Source organism: Pelodiscus sinensis, chromosome 3 (genome assembly GCF_052426305.1).
Source record: "Pelodiscus sinensis isolate ZL-2025 chromosome 3, ASM5242630v1, whole genome shotgun sequence".
NCBI classification, from domain to species: Eukaryota; Metazoa; Chordata; order Testudines; family Trionychidae; genus Pelodiscus; species Pelodiscus sinensis.
Window position 1 is genome coordinate 16,374,802 of NC_143054.1, and position 27,345 is coordinate 16,402,146.

Sequence of the window (27,345 nt, forward strand, 5' to 3'; positions counted from 1 at the left end):
AATGGTTAGCAAGACAGTTTTATTGCACTTTGTCAAGATGACTGGCAAGTGATCAGTTGCTTTGGCAGAAGGTCCTGGGCACACATCCCAAATCTAATTTTCTAGTAGATGTACATCTCCTCTTTCCACGGGGTGGGAGGACACATGCTGTTAGCCCAGGCCTTGAAGTCCAGGGTGCCAGTATTGTGGTTTCTGTTCACTCTTTGCCTTTAACAGAAATCAGATTGGTAACAGCCATTAACATTTTGCCACAGATGAATGATTGCTCCAAGTCAAAAATACTTCTGCTCTAGCTATTTACTGCACTAAGTCATTCTGGTAAATGTTCTCTTAACAGGAAAATGGATACCGTGAGTGGAACCTGCCACTAGCTACAAATTCTCTCTGAACAGGATGCTGGAATAAAACTTAGGTACAGAAACAGCCCATAGGACTGACAATGTGAATTGATGGGAGAAATGTTGCCCAGTAACAGTCCCTATGGCCAGAGGCAGGTGACACTGTCCCTAGAGCCAAGGGAGTGGGGACACAGCAATCAGGAAGGTGGCAGAGAATTGGAGACAAGTGAGAAGGTTTTCTAAGAGCCTTTAGGCACATGCAGGTGAAATCCTCATCTGACTCTGCATCCTTTAGCAAGAGGCTAAATCATTGGGTTGGCCTCTAGGCCTGGTCCAGAGCAATGCAGGAAATGACTCAGCACAGCCCATCTCTAGTTCAAAGCTCCCCTGCTCTTGAGACACTAGAATAGGAATTCCAGGTGGGGCTATGAGGAGAGCCAAACAGATCCCATCCCACACTTATGTACACTGACACACCCCTTTCTTCTCCAGGAGACAATCCAGCCCCTTTCACCAACACTAAATTCACTAAATGTATAGAAATAAACAGACTTCACCAGTAAAACCACCTGAATTTGCTCCTCCAAGCACTTAGATTTATGACCGGGCAGGACTGAGGGTCTCTCCTTTTGGAGGTCTATTGCCACTCAGCAGATTTGTTAGACTTTACCTCTTCCTCTGGCGAATCTCACTTTCTATGTATCCTAGGGGTATTTTCAGCCACTCAGCCGCATCCATATTTTGCCGGCCCAAAGGAAGCAATGGCAACTTTGCCTTACATAGCTCGTTCATTTCTTTGGCAGAGTATATTCTTCCTGTGGGGAGTTGAACAGTAACTAATGTGAACAGCAGTAGGCTGGCTAGCCAGAATGGCTCTCACTGGGATGTGAAACACTTCAGCTATTATTAAATACCTGTCTCACATTGCTGGATAATCCCGCCCTCCAGAAACTTTCCTTGTATCTCTTTTAACAGTGGATCATGTAAAGGTGGAGTTGAAACCTATAACAAATGCAGTATATCATAAGCTTGTGCCAAGAAATGCACTGTCGTGTGTGGGGTTCAGAATGGCACACACGAAAGTTACATCTCAAAACACCCTGTGTCATTAGCTCTTCTTTATGGATGCGAAACTAAGGCACAAACCAGTTAATAATCTGCTTTTCATAGGGATTAAGCAGCCCCCTAATGCTGTGGCAAATTGAGAATACAGCTCAAGTCCCAGTTCCCTGTGCTAAGCACCCTCTCGTTGTGTCTCCCATGTTCCAGGATCTGTACAACTATGACAGTGTTTACAGGTTGCTAAAGCATTAGAAATGGGGATGTAACAGTGCTCCAGATGTTGTTGATGATAGCCCACAGCTGGATTGTCAAGCTCTTTGTAGGAAACTAAATTCCCATAAATAATAAGCTCCATGAAAAGTAAGATTATTCATCTAGCAAGTCAGGCAAGCAAGCATGATTCAGTATTATATAGAAAACACGGCCAATCTACTGAGACACAACAAGCCACGGTCAAAGGATTTCCGCCTAGGTGATCCTGTAAATTGGAGTATTGTAAAACAGAAACACTTCTGAAATATTTAAACTCACCCAGCTGACTGACATCAGCTGTCAAATTCTCCTTGACTTCAATGGCAGCAGAATTGGGACCCAGTTTTGTAAATGCAAATAGAAAAGCCCAGAGCCAAACTGAACAACCATCGTGAGTACTGCCAACCATAAGCAACAACTTAAACAACAAAGTTCTGCAACACCTTAGAGACTAACAAAAATGTAGATGGTATCATGAGCTTTTGTAGGCATAACTTATTTTTCAAGAACAGGCAGTGGTTTCCACATTAGCCATTCAACTTACCCCTGATCAGAGAATACATCTCAAATCCAAACTGTACCTTCAGATAGGTGGCATGTGTATTCAGGAAGAGAGGGTCATACTCCGCAGGATCGTAATCATCTAAGACCACCTTGCCCTGTGTGGGAAGCAAGCATTAGGTCAGGTCACGGATGATGTTGCAGTGATGGCAGCATAGCAGTGTGGAGTCCCAGCTAGCACAGATAACATGTACATTTACAGAGCATGGTGGAGATGGAGGAGTCTGGTATTTATGCAGCTCCAACTTCCTGTCCTCAATTGCATGCACTATTTAATGCCATCTTTTGCTTGTATTTTTTTATTACTATTTATAGCACAGTGACGCACGGAGGCCTCATCTCAACATGTGCTAGGTGCTGTACAAACACATACCCAGTTACCTCTCTGCCCTGGAGAGCTTACAGGCTTTCCTGGCTGATCCTACATAGAAGTGTGGATGGATGCACAAGCATAAGTATGGCATCTATGCTACTCTCTAAAGCATTGGTGCACACTCCCCTCCCTGTCCTGGCTAGTGCTTGCCAAACTGTTGTGAAGTGCAGTGGAGCTCCCTTCCTCCCCAGGCCATAGCTCAGCAGTTCAGCGGGAGATGGAGGTGACATCGACTGCTGCTGGAAGAGCGGAGAGGTTTGAAAAGATAGGCCCTGATACCAGCCTGGTGCAGGTGAGCAGACCCTTCTCTTCTGCCAACTGGCCTGAGGGAAGCAGAGCCGCTTCTATCTTCAGGCCATGAGTGGCCATGTCACCATTCATCTGCTGCCCATGGGCTTGGCTGTGGAACTGGCGGGGAGGGGAGAGGTGAGCGAGTGGGAAGAATGGAAGTCAAGGAAAGGCTGTCTGGAAGACGGGATGGGGGGAAGGAGAGGAGGAGCTTGGAAGGCCAATGGAGGAACAAGGAGAGGAGGGAGGGAGGAGCAAAGCTGTGGGGACAGAACTGGAAGAGACCTGAGGAGAGTGAAAGACTGAGTTGGTGGCACTTGGGAAGCCAGGGAGGGAAGAGACCGGAGGATAAGAGAGGGAGGCTGGAGGAAAGGGGGGAAGGGAGGGAGCGACTGAAAGAAGTGAGGGAGAACAGAGGGATGAAATAGGTAAGAGCAGGGAACAGGTGGTGGGGGTGAGGAGGAGACTGACAGAAGAGTAAAAGGGAAGGGAGGAAGCATGAGGGAAGTGGAAGAGGATGGGGGAATCTGGAGAAAGAAGCCGGAGGATGGAGGGTGAAGGAAGGCACTAGAGAGGGGCATTGGATTGATGAGCGAGTGACAAGGAGATGGGGATGCAGGGGGGGCAGGAGAAGGAGAAGGCTAATGGCAGGGAGAGGAAGGCAGGAAGAAGGAAACAGACAAAAAGGGAGAAAACATCAGAACAACAAAGCCTTAAGGTGAGCCAGCGTCAGGGATTTTATCTACACCACAGAAATGTCTCAGTCCCTCAAAAAGATTCACAAATGGACACAATGAATGCAAATATATGCAAATTAACACCCCACTGCTATAAAGGGCCATGCACTCAGGTAACCAAGAATAGGGGATTTTAGAGGGTTCCCAGCCACAAGTTGTAGGGTAGCACCGAAGCCCCCAAATTCATGGTACAAGAGGTGACCTGGGCTATTTATTTACATCATCTTAACCAGAGCCATGTCTCAGGGGCCTCAGTTTTTCCATCATGTGTGATATTTTCCTTCCAAGGGTCTCTGTTTTACATTACTCATACCCTGACAAGGTAAAGCAGGTTATATAAGCATCACTCCACCTACCCCTGCCAGGCAGCCACCTCTATGGCACAGTTTATAGACATGGAGGCTGTGTGTAGGCTGGCATGATTTTGCGGAAATACTTTTAACGGAAAAGTTTTTCCGGTAAAAGTATTTCTGCAAAAGCGCGGCTAGATTGGCATGGATGCTTTTGTGCAAAAACATCTGTGGCCAGTCTAGACGCGATTTTGCGCAAGAAAGTCCCGATCGCCATTTTAGCATCGGGGCTTTTTTGTGCAAAAACAGTTCTTCCCTGTCTACACTGGCCCTCTTGCGCAAGTATTCTTGTGCAAGAGGGCTTTTTCCCGAGTGGGAGCATGAAAGTATTTGCGCAAGAAGCACTGATTTTGTACATTACAAAGTCAGTGCTCTTTTGCAAATTCAAGCGGCCAGTGTAGACAGCTGGCAAGTTTTTACGCAAAAGCACCTGCTTTTGCACAAAATCTTGCCAGTCTAGACGCACCCGGAGAATACTGTACACAGCTGAAAGTGCAGGGTAGAGACAAAGTCGGCAGGCTGGAATTGCCTCAATTGGGATTGGGTGAGGCACTCTAGTATTTATGAAGAAGGCTCTGGTATCTTTAACAATCACAAGTGACCAGCGCCTCACTCAGCAGCATGGGGCACGGCACCTGGATCATAAAGTCCAGTATCCTGCTGTGCAAGCAACCCAATCAGTTAATGTTCATAAACTTCTCAAACTGCGTCTTAATATCCATTATAGTAGCTATCCCTACTGGGAGGCTGCACCAGAATCTTCCTCCTCTGATGGTTAGAAACCTTCTTTTAATTTCCAGACTAAATTTACTCATGATCAGTTTATAGCCATTTGTTCTTGTGTCAACATTGTCCTATAGCTTAAATAGCTCTTTACCTCTTGGATGTATTGATAAAGAATAATTATATCCCCTCCAATCTATTTTAGCCTCCTCATAAAATATGCTCCTCATTCACCTGACCATCCTAGTACTCCTCTGGACCTATTTAAATTATCTCCCTTGAACATGAGTGAAGAGACCTATTCACATTATTCCAGATGAGCTCTCACCAGTGCCTTGTACAATGCCATTAGTACATCTCTACTAGATTGCATTTTCCTTTTTTATGGACACATTACATTGGTGACTCGTAGTCATCCTGTAATTGTCCTTCTCCGCCTCTGTTGCTTCTAACTGATGAGGCCCTGTTTACAGCAGGAATTCTTATTTAGTCCTTAAATGTATTATTTCACACTCTGTACTTTTTAATTTCAACCCAATTCTATTACTCTGGTGATATAGGTCATCCAATTCTTCCTGTATAATAACTACTTTGTATTGACAATGCCTCCCAACTTTGTGTCATCATCAAATGTTATTAGCATATTCTCATTTCTTGTGCCAAGGTCATTAAAGCAAATATTATATAAAATCAGTCTCAAGGCTCATTGATGCTTGAGGAACTCCACTAGTAACCTCCTTCCAGCCCATAGTTCTCCTTTCAGCACAACCCATTGTCATCTTGTTTTAATCAGTTCCTTATCCATCTTCTCTATTAAAACTAATAATTTCTCATATAGCATGCAGCAAATGCTTTACTGAAGTCCAAACAGATTAGATCTGCTGCAAGTCCTTGCTCTTTCAATGTATCTCACACAAGACAGATATCTGGTTATGTGGCACATCTTACCTTTGGTAAAATTATGTTGAATTTTATTCCATTTTCCCTTTACCTCCATATCTTTATTTACTCTTTCCTTCGCAATTTGTTCTAAAGCCTTACATACATACTGAGGTCAGATTAACTGATCTATAGTTGACAATGTGTCTCGTTTTTCCTTTACTTAAATATAAGTTATGCTATTCTCCAATTATATGATACCACCCAGATTTGATAGATTTATTAAAAATTCTTGCTATCAAACTAGCAATCTCATATGCCAGTTTTGCTTTCATCTCTCATATGGTAATTTCTATTTCTATATACTTCATATTAATGTTCTATATTATCACTTTGTGCCATATGTATATTATCCTTAATCTTCACACTAGCTTCACTGCACAGATGCCCAATTTCTTCCTTTCTTGTTTTCTTTTCATTTATGTGGCAGAAAAATCTTTCAATGTTTTTATTAATTCATTTTGCAAAATCTAACTCAGCTTAGTTTTTGGCTATCCTCATTTTCTCCCTCTACTTTTTGACCACTAAGACATAAGTTTCTTTTTTGATCAATCATTATTTTTAGGGTCTTTGCTTACTCCTAATAACCTTTTTGAGGTGATTATTCAACCAGTTACGTCTGGAGTGCTGCCCTACAAGTTTTTTCCCCTTGTTTGGGACTCAAATTCTAAATTATTTTTTCACCTTTGACCTTAAGAAAATTCAATCCTACTCCACATTTAAATCCCTGAGCTCTTCAGAGACGTTGATTTCACTAATTATATTTCTTAAAGTTTCTTGAGAAACCTTAGTTACTGAATTCTGACCTGTTTTTGACAATCCTTCTTTTTAATTTAAACTGACAATTTGTGATCACTTGATCCAAAGTTATTTTCTACAACCAACTCTATGATGTCTTCAAATCAAGTCTAAAATAGCATTATTTCTTGTTGGATCAGTGGATATTTTGTGAAGATATCTGTCATTTATTACATCCAGTTCATGAACCAGAGAATGAAGTAAGCTATTCTCTATTGAGAGATACTCAAGTGTTAACTCCAGCAGCAGCTGCCATGTGTGTTCAAAGCACCCACTAGCACAAAAGATTTACAGTTTCTACCCTGTGCATAATTGGTTTTGAACATTAAACCATTAGAAACAATGCACCAAGTCACTGAGGGTTTTTTCACCCTTGTGCAACATAAAGTAATTGGTATGACACTATACTTTGAAAATTCAGTTACAATACTACATTGAGGCCACCTCTGCCTATCATCCTACTGTTTCACAGGACAGGCGAAGCACAGCAAGTGAGTGCTTCCCCATACTGCTCTGTCAAATGTGCTGCAAAACCCATCCTAGAAGAACTCTTCAGGGTGAGAGAATAGTTCAGTCTCTGTTGACCCATTCAGTCCTTGGCCTCTTCTGGGGAGGACTGTTTAGCACATGGTTTTCATGTTAACTTTTCACAGACCACTAAGTAAAAACTATCATTTTCTCACTACAGCAAATCCAGTTTGAAACCATTTCTTATGTACTTGATACATTGGAGAACCCAACCGTTCAGATATATTTGGTAACACCGTAAAAATATAGCAGTCACTTTTAACCATAATTATGTTGATATCACAAAAAAGATTAATTACAAACAGGACGAATGCAAATCTCCCAAGTGTGCCACAGTGCATCACACCTTTTGGTCATCAATGTGTAGTTTTACCAGCAACCCTCAATGTGCAAGCCTTCCAACGATAAAATCATAACTGATACCTTCTTATTACGGTAGTAGTTTAAATATAGAGTGAGCTGCTTTCGTTTCCTTTCCTCTATATCTTCGCTTGACTGGCTGTCAACTTTGTCCTCAATTTTCTGCAGCAGTGGCTGTGAAACATGTTCAAACCATTTCTTGTACTGAATTTCCTTCCTTCTCAGCTCTAAGAAATCTCTATGTCTCAAATACTTGTCCACCTCCTACATGACAGAGAGACAGAGAATATTAATACATTTAGGTAACTTATTAGGAATTAATCTTTCAGAGATATCAGAAGTCTACACAGAAAACAGAGTCCACAGGAACAAACCACCAGCAACAAAATGCAGATGCAGTGGGGAAAACTGAAGGGCAGGTGGAAATGGGCAGTTAAGTGACCAAACAGAAAGATTCAATATAAAATGTTGATCTTATAAGGCAGGGACTGGTTACAAGCCGATATTTAGGGTCCCATCTTCAGTGTATACTTCTTTCAGAGGCATTTGTGGTGACCTAGCAGAAGGGGGAAAGGGCACCAGTAATTTACCATACAGTGATTTATCATTTAAACGAACTTCTGTACCTAATGACTGGAAGATAGCTAATGTGATGCCAATATTTAAAAAGGGCTCTAGAGGTGTTCTTGGCAATTACAGACTAGTAAATCTATTGTCAGTACCCAGAAAATTAGTTGAAACTATAGTAAAGAATAAAACTGTCAGACGTATAGATGAACATAATTTGTTGGGGAAAAGTCAACATGGAGGAAACGTCAACACGGTTTCTGCAAAGGGAAATCATGCCTTACTGATCTACTGAAGTTCTTTGAGGGGGTCAACAAGCATGTGGACAAGGGGGATCTAGTGGGTATAGTGTACTTAGATTTCCAAAAAGCCTTTGATACAGTCTCTCGCCAAAGGCTCTTAAGTAAAGTAAGTTGTCGTGGGATGAAAGGGAAGGTCCTCTCATGGATTAATAACTGGTTAAACGATAGGAATCAAAGGGTAGGAATAAATGGTCAGTTTTCAGAATGGAGAGAGGTAACTAGTGGGGTCCCCCAAGGGTCAGTACTGGGACCAGTCCTATTCATTCTAAATGATCTGGAGAAAGGGATAAACAGTGAGGTGGCAAAATCTGGAGATGATACCAAACTGCTCAAGATAGTTAAGACCAAAGCAGACTGTGAAGAGCTTCAAAAAGATCTCCCAAACTAAGTGATTGGGCAACAAAATGGCAAATAAAATTTAATATTGATCAATGTAAAGTGATGCACATTAGAAAAAATAATCCCAACTAAATGTACAATATGATAGGGTATGTCTACACTACAGCGCTAATTCGAACTAACTTAGTTCGAATTAGTTAATTCGAACTAAGCTAATTCAAACTAATGCATCCAGACTAAAAAACTAGTTCGAATTAGCGTTTTGCTAATTCGAACTAGCATGTCCACATTAAGTGGACCCTGAACCGGGCTTAAGGATGGCCGGAAGCAGTGCCGGCAGGGCATCAGATGAGGACTTAGAGCGTGGAGCTGCTGCCTCAGGCTAGCCGAGGGCTGTGCTTAAAGGGACCCGACCCCCACCCCAGACAGACAGTTCTCAGGAGTACCCCGCTTGCAAAGCAGTCCTGTTTTGGAGTGCACTGAGTGCCCACACAGGGCACATCACAGCACTCGGCCATCAGACCAGCTGCATTTACCGCAGGCTGCCATCTGGGGAGAGGGGGCAATTGGGGGGCTGCAGGAGAGCTTCCACCCCCAGAAGCCCGCAGAGCCAGCCCAGTCCTCCCCATCGGGGGCTCATACCCCATTCCTCCCTCACCTCCTTCCACTTACCCTTCCCTAGCCCCCCTTCCTGATGTACAAAATAAAGAAAACGTGTAGTCAAAAACAGAATCTCTCTTTATTGAACAAAATTTGGGGAGACTGGGAAAAGGAGGTGGGAGAGGGGAAGAGAGAGGGTGGGAGAGGGGAGGGCAACTACAATGATGAGAGGTTTGGAACAGGTCCCATATGAAAAGAAGCTAAAGAGACTGGGACTTTTCAGCTTAGAAAAGAGGAGATGGAGGGGGGATATGATAGAGGTCTATAAAAGCACGAGTGGGGTGGAGAGGGTGCATACAGAAAAGTTCTTCATTGGTTCCCATAATAGAAGGACTAGAGGACACCAAAGGAAAGGAATGGGTAGCAGGCTTCAAACTAGTAACAGAAAGTTCTTCTTCACAAAGCAAAGAGTCAGCCTGTGGAACTCCTTGCTGCAGGAGGCTGTGAAGGCTAGAACTAGAACAGAGTTTAAAGGGAAGTGAGATCAAGTCATGGAGGTTGGGTCCATGGAGTGGTATTAGCCAGGGGGTAGGAGTGGTGTCCCTGCCTGAAGTTTGTGGAAGGCTGGAGAGGGATGGCACGAGACAAGTGGCTTGGTCACTGTCTTCGGTCCATCCCCTCCAGGGTCCCTAGGGTTGGCCGCTGTTGGCAGACAGGCTACTGGGCTAGATGGACCTTTGGTCTGACCCAGGACGGCCATTGTAAGCTCAGGGCTCAGGGTTGGGGGTCTCAGTGGACCACCTTGATTTTCATGCACACCTGTTCCTGGGTGGCCAGGCTGGCAGCTCTCCTGCCCTAGACGGCCACTTTCCTGTGCCTAGTGTGGAGGTCGTGGACGAGGTCCACGATGTCTGCACTAGACCAGGCGGGTGCCCACCTCTTGCAGTCCCGGGCAAGCTCCCGGGAGCCGCCAGCCTAGTCCCGGGAAGAGGAGGAGGGCTGGGGGGCATCGGGTGGCTGGCTCGAGCTGTGCCATGTGCAGGGTCTGCTGGCTGGGTGCTGGCAGGCTTGCACCTGGCACGGGCACCGTAGCCAGCCCGTGCCCCTTTAAGGGGCTCGGGGCCGGGACAGGGGCATACGAGTTTCCCTGGTGTTGGCCAGAGTGGCCACCAGGGAAAGCTGGGGAGGGCTAGCCTCCCACTAGTTCGAATTAAGGGGCTACACACCCCTTAATTCGAACTAGTAAATTCGAACTAGGCTTAGTCCTCGTAGAATAAGGTTTACCTAGTTCGCACTAAGCGCTCCGCTAGTTCGAATTAAGTTCGAACTAACAGAGCGCTAGTGTAGCACCTATCAAAGTTAATTCGAACTAACATCCGTTAGTTCAAATTAACTTTGTAGTGTAGACATACTCATAGAGACTAATGTAATTACTACTCAAGAGAGAGATCTTGGAGTCATTGTGGATAGTTCTCTGAAAACATCCACTCAATGTGCAGTGGCAGTCAAAAACGGGAATAGAATGTTGGGAATCATTAAATAAGGAATAGAAAATAAGACAGATAATATCTTATTGCCTCTATATAAAACCACGGTACACCCACATCTTGAATACTGCATACAGATGTGGCAGCCTCATCTCAAAAAAGATATATTGGCTTTGGAAAAAGTTCAGAAAAGGGCAACAAATATTATTAGGGCTTGGAACTGGTCCCATATGAATGAGTGTATGCCAGCAGGGCTGGGCCAGGTAGAGGAGCAGCAGCACGCAAGCGGGGGCAGGACCTCAATCCCACGGCTCTGTGTGGGATCTCTGTGCTACCTGATGGAAGCGGGCAGGACTCCCCCACCTCATTGTTTCTTTCTCCCACAAGCCCCTCGCATTCTGTCGAGGCCGGGGTGGGTGGAGCAGCAGCAGTGCATGTGTTGGGGGCAGAGTGGCTTGTTCCCACTCTCTCCCCGCCTGCACGTCCCCACATACAGGCATTGACTGGACAGGTGGGAGCAGCATCGACATGCACTCGGGGTGGGGCCTCAATACCACATGGTTGTATGTGTGTCCCGGCTCTGCTCGAGATCCCTGTGCCACTTGGTGAAGACAGGTGGGGAGCAGGGGCAGACATGAGTGGGGAGAGTAAAAAGAGTGAGAGCATATTATTCTGATCAGGAAGCTATATACCAAGAATGGGAAACCTGCGGCCTGCGGGCCAGATTTGGCCCACAGCTTGCCTAGATTCAGCCCATGACAGTCCCTACTCAACAGGGTGAGCCCAACTTGCTCTCCAGCAGCCCCCTTCTACACATTAAACCCCTCATTTTGGCCCCACATCAGAGCCTATGAAGCCCCACAAAATCTACTAGCCCTGGACCCCCAGAAGAGTTAATATGGAAGCCTGAGCCTTGGCACCCCACCCTCTCATAGGGCTGGAGTGCCAACCCTAGTGCCCTTAGTTTCATGAACGAGGTGAATGTCTTTCTTTTCTGCTTACCAGTTAGGGGTCACGTCCATGAGGAGGGTTTTTTTGTTGTTGTTGCACTCTCATTTGTGTGAGGCCCTCAACTGATTTTAATGTAGATCAGTGGTTCCTTACCCTGCTATCTACCCTCCCCAGGTGTACAGCCTGGACTGGTGTGAACCCTTACCACCTGTTCAATTAATAGTTAAACAGGCTTCATTTAAAGTCTGTTTCTTGTTAACTGTGGTAGAGCTGTGTTTCTTCCACTCCTGCTAAGAGTTCAAATCACTGAGAGCTGAAATCACTTTGAGATTGATGTGCAGAGGTCACAACCAAGAGGGGATGGCAGCCAGCAGGTGATGGCAGTGAGGTGCCATGAGCAGCCAGCAAGGTGGTGAAAGAGAGGCCTGTGCAGTGAATAAGATGCCTCTTTATCTCCCCTCACCCAGGATGGGAGGAGTACTCTACAGATGCACCTCTGAACTCTGGGTCTGCACTGACCAAGAGTAGCAACTGTGAGTGGGGGGCAGAGAAGGTTTGGGCATGTGAAAGGAACATTTAGGTTCCGGGACTTAAGAACCTGAGAGTAAAAGGATACAGCCCAGCCTGCTAGGAGTGGGCTTTTACTCATGTTTATGAACCATGTTTATAGTGTTTTCCCAAATTAATGCCAAGTTACTTCCCTCCCTTTTATTAAAAACTTATTTGCTAAACTCAGACTCTGTGCTTGTGAGTGGGGAACAATTGCCTCTTTGAGGTGCCCAGTGGTGGTGTGTGAATTTCCCAGTTTACTGGGTGGGGGACTCGAGCTGGTGTTGGATGGATGAAGAAGAGCCCTTAGATATTGAACCCAGCCCTGGCTGCTGTTGGCTCCACCTGGCAGAAAAGTTACACAAGGACTTAAAGATATGGGGTCTAAATTATAGTGATGAGAATACATTTACTCTAATTCATACTACAATATTTGGCTCAAAGGTCACATAACTTGTCTTAAGATACTATCAACAACAGACATTTTACAATCACCTGTTGATGGGCAGGGAGATTCTGACATCCATATGTTTCTTGTGTAGTTATCAGGATATAGTGAAAAGGACAAATATATATTTCTTACCTTCACAAAATAATTCTCTCTGTCCAAGATGGACTGGGTGGCAGCAATAATATCTTGGCCTTCATTAGATACTGCCTAACAAAATACCAGCAAAACTAGGAAGTAAAAATACTAAATAAAAATAGTAATTAGGGTTAACTCTGAATTCAAAATATTAATAAGTACAGTAAATTAAGTTCTATGCTCAGGAAAGATGGAAGTACTGATTGCACTGTGTTTAGATGCTCAGATGAGCATGGGAAGGAAATGCAGATAATAAGATAAAAAAGGACCGATAACATCAGTTCAAATATGAGAAAGAATATGGGAGAACACTCTCCTGAGAAGGAAATCTCCTAGAAAGATTTAATCTTATGGTGCATTTCCTTTTTCCTGTCCCAGATTATTAACCCATCTGTATTTAAACCCCATATATTTTATTTACGCAAAGTTCTTTCCATGACTCCCAACTAAATACCCCCATCTCTAAGATCAATCCACAGCCATGAAAATAAGAACAGAGAGGCGGTGTTATCACCACATTGTCAATTACAGCACAGATCAAACTAAAACTAAAGTCTAAATTTATAACTCTTCAATTGAACTGAAGTTCTTAATCTAATTTTTAAATGAAAAGTTCCTAAGGCCTAATCTAGTTGCAAGTACCCTTATTAGCAGTCTCAGCATAGAAGCCAAGGAAGAACACACAACAGAGACTGAACAAATCTCTCACTCTTAGGGTACGTCTAGACAGCACCCTTCTATTGGAATAAGATACACAATTTTACTATGCAAATTGTGTAGCTTATTCCGAGTCTAGGTCGAAAGAGCTTATTTTGAAATTTTGTGCTGTGTAGATCGTACCAAATTTCAAAATAAGGCACTATTCCAACAAATCCCTTAACCCTCATGGAACAAGGGTTAAAGGGATGCCGGAATAGTGTGCCTGCTATTTTGGGAAATAACGGGAGCATTTAAAGATGAAGCGTTGCTATTTCGGGATACTTCCAGTATCCCGAAATAGCGCCGCAGTCTAGACATACCTTAGAGTTGGTCCCTCAAGAGCATGTTTGAGGCACACAGACAAGGAAGCGATAGACTAGAAAGAGGACTCTGATCTACAGGACTATCAATTCATCACCTTTTACAAATACTAAATTTAAAAAAGATTAAAAAAATCTACTTTTTACATCAGAGATTCTAACCACAAACATTAAACTTCATTTTTAAAAATCTACGATAAATGTTTCACATTTCAATGAATTTGTCAGTTTCAGACACACACTGCTCAGGGTACTCTGTATAGGGATCATAGCTCTGGTAAGGAGCTAAAGACTACACTTTACAAGTTACCACAGTGTAATTAACTTAAAATCAATTCAATTTCATTGATGCAAATTGCTAGTGTAAACACATGCAAACTGACTGAAACCTCACTTACATTGGCTTAGTTTAATCAACCTACTTAAGGCTTACATTAACCTGCTATATGCAAGGTTTAAGCCAGTTTAAGTGTATTTACATTAAGGATTTGCATTGATATAACTGATCAATTATAAACCATTGTAATTACACCAGGACAACATTTGGAGTATAGACCAAAATCACAGAGAAACTGAAATGCTATTTTTCCTTCATCTTGCTGCTTTTCATGGCTACTGCAGATAATTTCACAAGACAGCTCTATTGCAATTCCCAAGCTTGACAGCACCACTTAAGAATGAAGTTTTAGTCTTAATTTAGAATTTCCTGGGTTCTGTTTCCTAGGGTATGTCTAGACTACAAGGCTCTGTCGCCAGAGCCATACAGATTAGTTTACTAGACATACCCAAATGAAGCGGCGATTTAAATAATCGCCACTTCATTTAAATTAAAATGGCTACCGAGCTGAGCCGATCAGCTATTTGTCGGCTCAACGTGCTAGTCCGGACGCTCCACGGTCGACATCAAAGGCATTTAACCACCCCGGTAAACCTCATCCCACGAGGTATAATGGGGCGGTTGACAAATGCCTTTGATGTCGACCGCGGCTCAGCGCAGCAACCATTTTAATTTAAATGAAGCAGTGATTATTTAAATTGCCGCTTCATTTGGATATGTCTAGTAAACTAATCTACATGGCTCTGGCGACAGAGCCACGTAGTCTAGACATACTCCTAATGTGCCAATGGTAACACATTAGTGATGGAACACAGCTGGTGTTTGGAGCTGGCCACTCATCTTCCATGATTTGTCAGAGTTCTATACTATTGTACATCCCAATGTTTGTATAAATCAGTTTCTTTTTTTTCCATGCTGCAAAACCACACAATGTAGTTTAAAAAGGCATCTGCCTCACCCTTGTAGACTGGCTTCATGCTTACTGATGGGAGAGCAACAGAACAATGCATGGAGCAGGAGCCAGAGCCAGGGAGCATCAACTACAGACAACCAAAGGAAGTAGAACTCCATATTCCTTAATAAAATGAGTGCCCCTTATTTGGGGCATTCAGTATGTAACACTAAACCTGACAGACCTGTATTATATATGGGTCCACCAATGCACAGTAGGGGGAAGGCAAAAAGGGCAATTGCCCTGGGGTCCAGTGATTCAAAGGGGCCTGGGGCTCCTGGCTGATACCACTGTTACTGCAGTAACCAGAACCCTGAGCCCTTCAAACCCTATGAGCCGCCATTGTGACATGGCCGTGAAAAAGGCTAATACGATCTTGGGATGTATTAGGCGAGGTATTTCCAGTAGGGATAAGGAGGTGTTAGTGCCATTATACAAGGCATTGGTGAGACCCCATTTGGAATACTGTGTGCAGTTCTGGTCTCCCATGTTTAAGAAGGATGAATTAAAACTGGAACAGGTACAAAGAAGGGCCACTAGGATGATCCAAGGAATGGAAAACCTGTCTTATGAAAGGAGACTCAAGGAGCTTGGCTTGTTTACTTTAACCAAAAGAAGGCTGAGGGGGGACATGATTGCACTGTTTAAATATATTAGAGGGATAAATACCAGGGAGGGAGAGGAATTATTTAAGTTTAATACCAATGTGGACACAAGAACAAATGGATATAAGCTGGCTAGTAGGAAGTTTAGACTTGAGATTAGACGAAGGTTTCTAACCATTAGAGGAGTGAAGTTCTGGAACGGCCTTCCAAGGGAAGTAGTGGGGGCAAAAGATCTATCTGGCTTCAAGATTAAACTAGATGGGTTTATGAAGGGGATGGTTTGATGAGATAACAGGATCTTGGTATCTAGTTGACCATTCATTATCAGTGGGAAATAGGTTAATGGAGGGATGATAGGAGTTACTATAGAGAACTTTCTGGGTGTCTGGCTGATGAGTCTTGCCCACATGCTCAGGGTTTAGCTGATCGCCATATTTGGGGTCGGGAAGGAATTTTCCTCCAAGGTAGATTGGCAGAGGCCCTGGAGGTTTTTCGCCTTCCTCTGTAGCATGGGGTACAGATCACAGCTAGAGGATCTCTGCATCTTGGGGTCTTCAAAGTATTTGAAGGCTTCAATATCTGAGTTATAGGTGAGAGGATTATTCTAGGAGGGGTGGGTGAGATTTTGTGGCCTGCACTGTGCAGGGGGTCAGACTAGATGATCATAATGGTCCCTTCTGACCTTGGAGTCTATGAGTCTATGAGTCTATAAATCGCTGCCGGAGCGCAGCACAGTGCATTCTGGGCAGCACTGAGCTGCTGGGGGGAAGAGAGCCGCACTCTGGAAAACACTGAGAACTGTCTGCCCCTGACTCTGCCCCTTATGCCCAAGGCATACACCTTGCTCAGTGGCTTGTGGGGGCTGTCAGCACCCCTGATTACATAACTGCAGGCCACCTTTAGTAATACTTTATAGAACTCTTTTCAATTCAAACACTAATTATATCTATATAGCATCACTGAAATGCAGCTACATCTGGTGTGGAGGGTAGCAACTAACCCTGACGTACAACAGTGAATGGATGGAAAATGTTGCCTGGGGATGACAGACTCCTCTTACAAAAACTCTTGTCTCTTACAAAAATGCCTAAAAAAGCAGATAAGACCCCTACTGCTAAGGTCTTATCCCAAACACCCACACACAAGAAACTGCATGGAACTGAATGAAGCGATCACAGGATGATGATGGGACCAGGCGAATCCTGCTGACCCTCAGGCTGCAGCAAACCATTTCAAACTAGAGATGCTTAGACCATGTAAATTACCTTTCCACCCCAAAATAATTCTAACTTGGTAATTTTTTGTTCCTCTTTGCAGAGTGGCAAACCATTAGACATTGTCCATTTGGCAGAAATTTTACAAGACATCGCAGTTAATTACTTTTTCCTCATTTCTGCCAAAATACAGCTTCAGTCTTACCTGCACTTGAGAAAAACGCTTCTGCGTTAGCCAATGTTTGCAAGATTTTTTCCTCTCAGACGCGCTGCTGCCAAAAGTGCTTGGTGGTGTGCTCCTAGCCGGGGATGAGATGGCTCCCTGAAGAGATTTAACAGAAGGAAAAAATCTGCATAATAAGAAGTTTTGGTTTATGAACTTCACGCTGCCCATCTTTCCACCTAAGTAATAAACTCAAATTCCTTTATAATGGGGGTCTCAAACTCACAGCCTGCAGACCATCTAAAGGCCACAGCATATTTGCAATCTGGCCCAGGAGTCCTGGCAGCCTGGGGGCTGTGTCCGTCCCTGTCCCCAAAGGCCGGTCTCTTCCTGTCACCACCCCACCCTCTTTTCCCCATTGTCTCCCAACTCCCTGAGGGACATGGCCTTGGGGGCTATCGGAGGGGGGCCTGGCGCAGGACAGCAGCAGTGCCTGGCCCTTACCCAGAAGCTGCAGGGAAGCAGAATGAGTGTGCTTGCCAAGAGTGTTTCCCTACCCCTTCCCCTTTTGTCCTGAGTGAAAGGGTTTAGAGCAGCACAAGGGAGCTCTGGAGTAGGGGCTTTCCTGGAGATAAGAGAGGTGTGTCAGAGCAACGTTCGAGGCAGAAGGGACATATTAAGGCTGGGGCTGCAAGCCAGAGCACTGCAGAGATGCCAAGAAGGGCTGCCACTCATAGGCAGCTACAGAGTGGTTGGCATAACTCAAACAGACCCTGGAGCAGCCTGCTACATCAAGGACAGTTTCTGCTCATGGAAGAGCTTAGGACTGAAGGACACAATGGTGTCCTAAAACTCCCTTTGTTCCTTCTCCCTCTGGATTACAAAGTTCTGTGCTGGCCCTTTACAAGTCTGTACCTGTTAGAATCTCAACTTTTATGTTTATATTCTTCAAAGCTGGATAAATGTAGAAACTCCTGGAGTACCCCATTAGATGTTGGTTTCATATGTCCCACTCTAGGGTTTCACAGGGTAAAGAAATGAATTGTTACCTACCTGTTCCGGACTCTGCAGGTCATACTCTGCCTGGGACCTGGGACATTTCAGATTTAATAACCAGTGGTTCTTTGAACCATCCATGTTAGACACTCCTGAGCAGGGCTAGAAACAGTATTAAAACAAGTAAAAAGATGTTACAAGTCATAGCACACACTAAAAGGTTATTTCTTGCAATGCAGCTAACCAAGTTACCCAGGAGTTTCTAAATGCTGCCAGAACATTTGCCTATATGTGCATATCAAAGCAAGTCAAATTGAAGAAGATAAAAAATGTCGGTTTTACAGTCAGATGCACCCTCTCACACTGTCTACTGTAATCTTCCGAACAAACAAGTTGGTTGATTTTGTACTCTCAGACAAAGTTGTTTCAGTAGGACACAACAGTGTTTGTCACAACATCATCTCTGAAGATTTTTTTTACTATTAAATTCTATCATCTTACATTTACAGATGCACAGTGTTCCTAGGCACTTTGAAACCTCTACTGTGCTTCATCTTGGGGGTGACCACATTTTTACGGGCTGGTGAAGTGATTTCTGAATGCAAAAAACTAATATTAAAGCAACACTGATGCTATGAGATCAAGCTAGGAAATTCCAAGCTATAGCCTAGCCACTTTGTGTATCTTGTCTATTTTATATATAGCCAAGACATCAGGGGCTCATACAACTGCACATCCTCTAGAGCCAGCAATGCCCCTCTGCCATGTATATTGACCAAACTAGACAGTCTCTGCAACAAAGGATAAACAGACACAAATCAGACATCAGGAATGGTAACACACATAAACCTGTAGGGAAACATTTTAACCTATCTAGACATGTAATAATGGATTTAAAAGTAGCCATTCTTCTACAAAGGAATGTTACCACCCAATTACAGAGAGAGACTTCTGAACTAGAATTCATTTACAAATCTGACACTGTCAACCTAGGCTTGAATAACTACATTAACTGGAACAAAAGACAGGACTATGCAGCACTTTAAAGACTAACAAGATGGTTTATTAGGTGATGACTTCCTCAAATCAAATTGTGGAAGACAATCAGAGGAAGTGGGTCTGGCCCACAAAAGCGCATCACCTAATAAACCATCTTGTTAGTCTTTAAAGTGCTGCATAGCCCTGTTTTTTGTTTCAACAAGACCAGACTAACATGGCTACATCTCTATTACTATTCTACATTAACTGGTTAATGCACTACAAAGCCAATTTCCCCTGCCTCTGACATTATCATTTCACATAAAAAACCATAAATGGGACACATCCAGCCTACTTAATTAGCTTAATTAACAAAGTCCTACAATTGACAGGTAACTGCTTTTGCTGAAATATATATCAGTGGTTCCCAAACTTTTCAAGCATATGGACCCCTTTTCAATCGGTTAAAATTTTATGGACTCCCCAAGGAGAGCAGTGGGAAGCGGCAGCCAGCCTGTCCTTTGGCCCATGCTGCTTCCTCAGCTCCTGCCCCTTTCATCACCTACCCATACACAGAGGATATGGCGCGGGAACTCTCCTGGCCAAAGGCAGCTCCTGCCGTGGCACTCTGCCTTAGCTGGGCATGGAGCCCTGGGGGAGAAAGAAAAAGAAAAAGAAAAAGAAGGATTGTGCCCACCGCAGGACTGAGAGAGGGCAGATAGCTGGAGCATAAACAGCAGCACAGATGGCAGCAGAAGGACAGATGGTGCCTCCTGGTAAATCAAGATCCCATCCCAAGGTGGAAGGTGGAGCGCATGCAGCCAGTAGTGAGTGGCGAACCCCAGGAGAGAATCGACTAGAAAGTCCCAGTCCTGCACTTGGCCTGAGCCTTGCCTTGCTATGCTTTTCCTAAACTTTCTGAGGACCCTCTACATTACCATCGCAGACCACACGTTGGAAAGCACAAATTGTATATCTCGGATTCTGTTATTTCCATTCCAACTCATCTGATGAAGTGGGTTTTACCCATGAAAGCTCATGATCCTATATATTTGTTAGTCTCTAAAGACATGTCTACACTGGGGAGTTATTTTGAAATAACAAGAAGAGTATCCACACTACCAAGCCTATTATTTTGAAATAATGGGCTTGTTATTTCGAAATAATAACTCCTGTTTGTGAAGAGGAAAAAGCTTATTTCAAAATAGTTATTTTGGGAGTTATTATTTCAAAATAACTTATTTTGAAATATGTGTAGACATAGCCTAAGGTGCCACAGGACTACTCGTTTTCTGTTTTATAGCATACATTACTAAGAAAAAGTAATATATTAAGGTTTATACATAGCGGCTGTGTCTTTTCCATAAAAGGGATGCAAATTAGACATATCGCAATTGCAAATGAAGCGGGGATTTAAATCCCCCCCGCTTCATTAGCATAAAAATCGCTGCCGCTTTTTTCCAGCTCGGAGCTTTGCCAGAAAAAAGCACCAGTCTAGACGCGGATCTTTCGGAAAATAAAGCCTTTTCCGAAAGATCCCTTATCCCTCTTAAAATGAAAAAGAAAATGAGGGATGAGGGATCTTTCGGAAAAGGCTTTATTTTCCGAAAGATCCGCGTCTAGACTGGCACTTTTTTCCGCCAAAGCTCCGAGCCGGAAAAAAGCAGCATCCATTTTTATGCTAATGAAGCGGGGGGGATTTAAATCCCTGCTTCATTTGCAATTGCGATATGTCTAATTTGCATCCCTTTTACGGAAAAGGGATGCAGTCTAGACACAGCCAGCAAGTAAATAGGATGTCCACCACAGTACAGAACATCTCCCATTGGCATACTTGAACAAGGCCAATAGTAGCAGGGGAGACTTGAAGACAAAGGTGGAAGCTAAGGGTGTCATCATTGTCTCGCCCAGCACTTCAGCTACATCACCCCCATTTTGGGTGACTTCACAATATATTAGGTTCAGATATTTGCTTGCTTTCAAGCTCCAGCCTAAATTTCTAGCCTTGCTCTCCTTTCACACTCCCTGCTATCATCTTTCCAACAGTGGAACCTGCCTTGATATCCTTTGGTCTCATTTCACAACTGCTTTTTTGCTTCTTCCATTCTGCCCTATATATTTGGGACACCCTCCTCAAACTAGTTTGCCCAGTCACCTCTCTCCCGTCATTCAAATGCCTTTGGCTGTTGAGGAGAACGGAAACCTTAGAAAAAGAGAACATGAATCTGGAGCAGTGAAATGATTCCACAGATGGCACCCTCTTTCCAGATGATGTCATGGTACTCTCTTGCAGTAAGGATGCTCCTCTGAGGGAGAGGATCCCAGTTGTTAGGAACGGGCATCTAATAATAATTGGGAATAAATAAATCATACATAGTGGGGTTTGTGATGACAGAGAACTGAATCATGAAGTCTACCAGGTGTGAAGCTTGCACATCTTTGAGGCATCTAGATAAACCTATTTATAATGCTGGGGAGGAGCCAGTGGCTGTGATACTCACAGAGGTACCAATGACATATGGAAAGTAGAAGAGAAGTCTTGAAGGGCAAATTTAGACAGCTAGACAAGAGATGAAAGTCCAGGACCTCCATGATAGCATTCTCTGAAATGCTTCCAGTTCAATACACAGGGTCCATTAGAAAGGCAGAACTGTAATGTTTCAATGAGTGGATGACATTTAGAGGGGAGATTTAGGCTTATAAGGAATTAGGAAACCCTTTGAAAAAAGAGGAGCTTGTACATAGAGTGGGCTCCTCCTAAACTAAAAGAGAAGCAGACTGCTGGCATATAAAATTAAAAAGGTCATAGAGGAGTTTTAAAACTAAGGCCTGAGGAAAAGCAGACAGGTATGAAGGAACACACAGTTCAGACTGTTTCACGAGACATAAAGGATCTGACAACAAAGGGTTCTGGGGTTGGCTGATCCCCGTCCAGACTACCACGCTGTGCCGACAATCAGCTGATCGGCACAGCGCGGCAGCCATTTTCATGTAAACGAAGCGGCAATTATTTAAGTCGCCGCTTCATTTTGCTATGTCTAGTAAACTCATCTACATGGCTCCGTCGACGGAGCCATGTAGTCTAGATACACCCTAAAGTTTTACACTGTTTTGTTTCTGATTGCAGTTATGTAACAAAAAATATCTGCACTTTCACGATAAAGAACTTTCACTACAGTAATTTTGTGAAGTGAAAAATATGATTTCACTTGTCATTTTTACAGTGCAAATATTTGCAAAAAACATATAAAGTGAGCACACTGTACACTTTGTATTCTGTAATTGAAATCAATATATTTGAAAACAGATAAACATTCAAAATATTTAATAAATTTCAATAGGTATTCTATTGCTTAAAAGTAATTAGAACTGTGATTAATCATTAATCATTTTTAAAATGAGATTAATTTTGAGTTAATCATGTGAGATGACTGTGATTAACAGACAACTCTACAAAACAGTAAAGACTGCTGAATGATTAATATGCAGAATCATTAATATGTACTTAACTACTTCTGAAAGAGACACTATATCCTCTGTACCTGCAAAGGAGTTGAGGGTGCCCAGGTTAGCCAATCTTTTGAAGATTTTCTTTTGCACAGAGTTCTTATTGTTCTGATCTTCTTGGACACTGATGGTGAGATTCCCTGGACAGGCTTAAAATAAGAAAAACACATTAATATTATACTGTCCAAACTTAAAAAACTAATCATGCTGACCTCCCTTCAGCCTAGTTACCTAAAGCAATTTTGCTTACAACAATGGCATAATAACAATCACGTAAGACTCTACCCAGTGTTTGACAGGGAAAGGATGTTTGAGCATGGAAGAGAAGAAATGTCTGTCCTTGTTCCATGGCTGGGTTCTTCTGTAAGAAACACAGAAGGGGTCCAGTTGGAGATAATTCTCCATGAGAAGGGAGGATATATGAAGTAGCTTTAGGAAGTCATCCTCCTGTAGATATCTGCCTGTTACAAGGACCAGGAGAGAAGGATAGATTCTGGCTTCACAAGCTTTTCTAAATCTTAAAGACTCAGGTTGAGATGAAGTCTTAGTCCTCTCTTATACTGGTCTGTTTTTGTTTTGTTTTGTTTTTTTACTCTGGCTATGAGAAGCCAAATTTTCATGTTTAATATTAGCCATGGGCCTAGTTACCTGAGATACTCACAGGTTTTTTAATTTAGCAGATTCTGGACTGAGAGTATGATGCTGAACAAAGAGCTAGATGAGGGTCTGTAAGGGTAGGCTGGAAAGAGACAGATCTGGAGGTATGTGTTTACTTGACACTAAGAGATAGTTTTCAATTTAAAAAAAAAAAATAAACATTTAACATCCACTTTAATTTTACATAGTACAGAGAATAGTTTCACCCTAAAGAATGGTAAATGCTGTTTCTGTGAGGCTTTACCAATATAAAGGCTGAGTATAACACTGGGGGTACGTCTAAACTACATGGCTCCGTCAACGGAGCCATATAGATTTGTTTTTTTGGCAAAGGCAAATGAAGCCGCGATTTAAATGATCGTGGCTTCATTTAAATTCACATGGCTGCCGCGCTGAGCCGACAAACAGCTGATCAGCTGTTTGTTGGCTCAGCGCGGCAGCCATGTAAATTTAAATGAAGCCACAATCATTTAAATCGCGGCTTCATTTGCCTTTGCCTATCTGTCTAATCTACATGGCTCCATCGATAGAGCTATGTAGTCTAGACACAGCCAGAGGCTACGTCTACACTGGCCCCTCTTCCGGAAGGGGCATGTACATTTCACGAGTCGTCATAGGGAAATCCGCGGGGGATTTAAATATCCCCCGCGGCATTTAAATAAAAATGTCCGCCGCTTTTTTCCGGCTTTTAAAAAAGCCGGAAAAGAGCGCCTAGACTGGCCCCGATCCTCCGGAAAAAGTGCCCTTTTCCGGAGGCTCTTATTCTTACTTCAAAGTAAGAATAAGAGCCTCCGGAAAAGGGCGCTTTTTCCGGAGGATCGGGGCCAGTCTAGACGCTCTTTTCCGGCTTTTTTAAAAGCCGGAAAAAAGCGGCGGACATTTTTATTTAAATGCCGCGGGGGATATTTAAATCCCCCGCGGATTTCCCTACGACGACTCGTGAAATTTACATGCCCCTTCCGGAAGAGGGGCCAGTGTAGACGTAGCCTGAGTGTCTAGTCTACTCTGCTTAGCACAAGAAGTGCTAGGGGGACATAGACCACTGATTCAAGCAAGATAGACATCAGCTGGCTGTTCTTCCTGACAGGTAAAGACAAGAGCAGAATGGGCTGACCATAATTACAGTCACCATAATACTGTAAGTGATTTTAACCACATTGTTCTAGCCATAGGGGAAAGAAGTTGGATTTTCAACCTCACCCTGCTCAAGCACAAGAGAGCAGGAGCAGGAGTGAACTAAACATCCCCCAAGAAGTCAGGGCTCCTAGAGCTCTTCTCCTTTCACATGGAGGCCTAACAAATACTACACAGAAACTGGAGGGAATCTTGAGCTAGTAATTTCAGATATTAAGTATGGTCTCCTATTGTCCCACACTTAGCTCTGACCCTGTCTAGCCCTATGGATGCAGAAACCAATTTCTTGCATTGCTCACCTGTTCTAGCACTTGCACATCATGCTTGTTTTGAGATCCTGGACAATAAACCCTTATGAGCCAGTCTTCATACAAACTTTTCCTCCTTGTCTCTATAGATGTTACTGAGTCAGGCTGGAAACAACAAGAAAATGACCATGAGCAAATGAAAACTAGAGCGCAGGCAATAAGTGGTTAGTTTTCAAACACTGGACAAATCAAATTTGTTGTGATGGAAATGACTAAAGCATTTCTAAATTCTGAAAGAAAGAGAATTACTGTCAACATGAATGAGATTTAAACAAATGTCAGTTTTACAATGAGTTGCTATCTCTGCAACCTCAAAATCAAGTGGGTTGCAATCATGATGTTTCTCAGATCATTTTTTCAGCCCTGGAAATAATTTTGCCTAACTAAAAATTCCTGTAGTTACAGTTGGTGTAAGCCTCCTATTTTACTATTTGTCCTAAACTGTTGTTTGTTCTAGTGCTTTTCTAAACTGTTCTGCCAAAAGCTATATATTTAAGGATGTATTCCTACACCTGCTAAGTTTCTCTCTTCAGTAAATCCACAACTTTCTGCTACAAAGGTCTTGTAAGTTAAAAAATTCACCTCTGGTCAAAACTGAATTGTCTTGGACTCTTCGAAGAAAAATGGTTTAATAACTGCAGTGACTAAGTACAGGCAGTCCCCGAGTTACGCGGATCTGACTTATGTCGGATCCGCAGTTACGAACGGGGCCCTTCCTCTCCCTGGTCTCCAGCAGACCAGGGAGAGGAAGCAAAGCGGCGGAACACGTGGCCAGCTGACAGCCATGACGCGTCTGGGCTGTCAGCTGGCCGCGTGTTCCGCCGCTCTGCTCTGCTCCCCCTCTCCCTGGTCTGCAGACCAGGGGGACGGGGAGCAAAGCAGAGCAAAGCCACGGAGCCCGAGGGCAGCAGGATAGCCACGGCGCGTCTGGGCTGTCCCGCTGCCCCCGTGCTCTGCGGCTTTGCTCCGGACGCCTGTGGTACAGCAGCTGGGGCGGTGCCGGTTGGTCCCGTAGCGCCGCTCTGGGCGCCACTGGACCAACCCAGCAGCACCCCAGCTGCTCTGCCCCAGGTGTCCCCAAGTCAGCAGCTGCTGAAAATGACCAGTGGCTGACTACAGGAAGCCCCTGCCCCGGGCTTCCTGGAATCAGCCGCTGATCAGTTTCAGCAGCAGCTGACTTGGGGATGCCTGGGGTTCTTAAGTTGAATCTGTAGGTAAGTCAGAACTGGCGTCCAAATTCAGCCACTGTTGAAACTGATCAGTTTCAGCAGCGGCTGAATCTGGACGCCAGTTCCGACTTACATACAGATTCAACTTAAGAACAAACCTACAGTCCCTATCTTGTACATAACCCGAGGACTGCCTGTATCAGAAGACTAGTATCCTTACCCACATACCTGGAAGTAACACCTGCCCTGAATATTCATGCCATGGTGATTAACAAACCAGGGCTCTGCTTTAACCCGCAAGGACACTGTTTCCATAGTTACTGCAGGCTGTTTTCAAACACCTCAGATGTTTTCCGACTTGCAACTGAACATAAGAGCTAATTTCTACTGTAGATAGGATCCAACACTACGAACTGCCTCTGGAAAGGGTGCAGACAAACGGCATACTGTTTTCCCTTCAGGAAACAGACACAAGCAGGCAGCCAGGCATTACACTAATTGGTATTTCAGAAAGGTCTTTAGCCTTGTGGAGTGCAGTGAAGGATGGAATGACAACAGTCACATGGATCACATTAGCGAGTCCACGGACACTCTCTCAATGACTTAACCACCTGCATTCTGCTACAAAGACCTTTTACATCTGCACTTGAAAGGGAATCCTCTGAACTGTCATTCATGTTAAAATTCGACACTTTCCAAAAAGGACTCAACAAACATTTGAACTATCTCACCCATTACCAAGATAGTTTCCCCAATTATCACCTCTAATACCATTAACTCACAAACATCCCACTCTCCCTACCTCTAATATCATCAATTCACAGACACTTACCTTCCTTCCTTCCCCCCCCCCTCTGCATCCCCCTCCTGTTCTGCAATGTGATTTGTCCTTTTCATATGTGTTCATTTTTTTTTAATTGTTTCCTTTGGTATATATGGCTGTGACTATTTTCTTCCACTATTTGATCTGAGGAAGTGGGTCTGGCCCACGAAAGCTCATCATCTAATAAACCATCTTGTTAGTCTTTAAAGTGCTACATTGTCCTGCATTTTGCTTCAGCTACCCCAGACTAACACGGCTACATCTCTATCACTATTCCCCAAGTGAAGTGACTGCAAAGTGCCCCAAGAGTGCGATCCATGTACCCTGCCTCAGGACTGTCTTTATGTGGTGGAGAAGGACATCACTGACCAGGAAGGAACAGCTGCCTGCTCTCTGGGCAATGATCCCCCTCCCTCCCATTAAAGAGAGCCAGTGCCAGCAAGTGGTTAGAGCAGAGTACAGGATGCCTGAGATCTACGCCCAGCTCTGATGCTGGCTGTGGGCAAAGCGATTCTGTCTTCGGTGCCTCAGTTTCCCCCCCTGGGTAATGCTGCGCTGGGTGCCCACGCTCCGAGCCCGACTTACACGGGCGGGGTCCTGCGGGTCCAGGGATGGGCTGGGCACAGATGGGACTCGCCCCTGCTGTGCAGCTGTGCTGCCTGTAGCCTCCATGGAGCCTGCGCAAGACTCCCCCGCCCGCCTGAGGGGAAGGTGTTACCCGCTCTGGGTGCCCGGCAACCCCTGCCCCTGGGCGCAGCTAGGGCCGCCTCACCCACACCGGTGGCACTGAATC

At 44.0% G+C, this 27,345-nt stretch overlaps 1 protein-coding gene across 7 annotated transcripts; it reads right to left on the reverse strand.

Annotated features, from left to right (window-relative positions):
• On the reverse strand, positions 1-27,331 carry FAM228B (family with sequence similarity 228 member B). 7 transcript variants are annotated; one of them, XM_025182350.3, is made up of 11 exons: positions 27,138-27,323; positions 24,552-24,665; positions 22,497-22,610; positions 18,034-18,138; positions 17,023-17,139; positions 12,688-12,762; positions 7,373-7,573; positions 2,234-2,311; positions 1,253-1,340; positions 1,009-1,153; positions 1-207 (listed from the first exon to the last, which is right to left on the reverse strand). In XM_025182350.3, the coding sequence occupies exons 1-11, from the start codon at positions 27,222-27,224 to the stop codon at positions 102-104; spliced, it is 1,230 nt and encodes a 409-aa protein (XP_025038135.2). In that variant the 5' UTR covers positions 27,225-27,323; the 3' UTR covers positions 1-101. The 7 variants fall into 7 exon arrangements, 1 of the variants encoding a protein (XP_025038135.2); XR_016349106.1 differs by lacking the exon at positions 1-207 and having other exon boundaries at positions 1,018-1,153; positions 2,197-2,311; positions 27,138-27,326; XR_012902479.2 differs by lacking the exons at positions 1-207; positions 1,009-1,153 and adding an exon at positions 2,870-3,515 and having other exon boundaries at positions 1,283-1,340; positions 27,138-27,330.
• Positions 27,332-27,345: the final 14 nt, after the last annotated feature.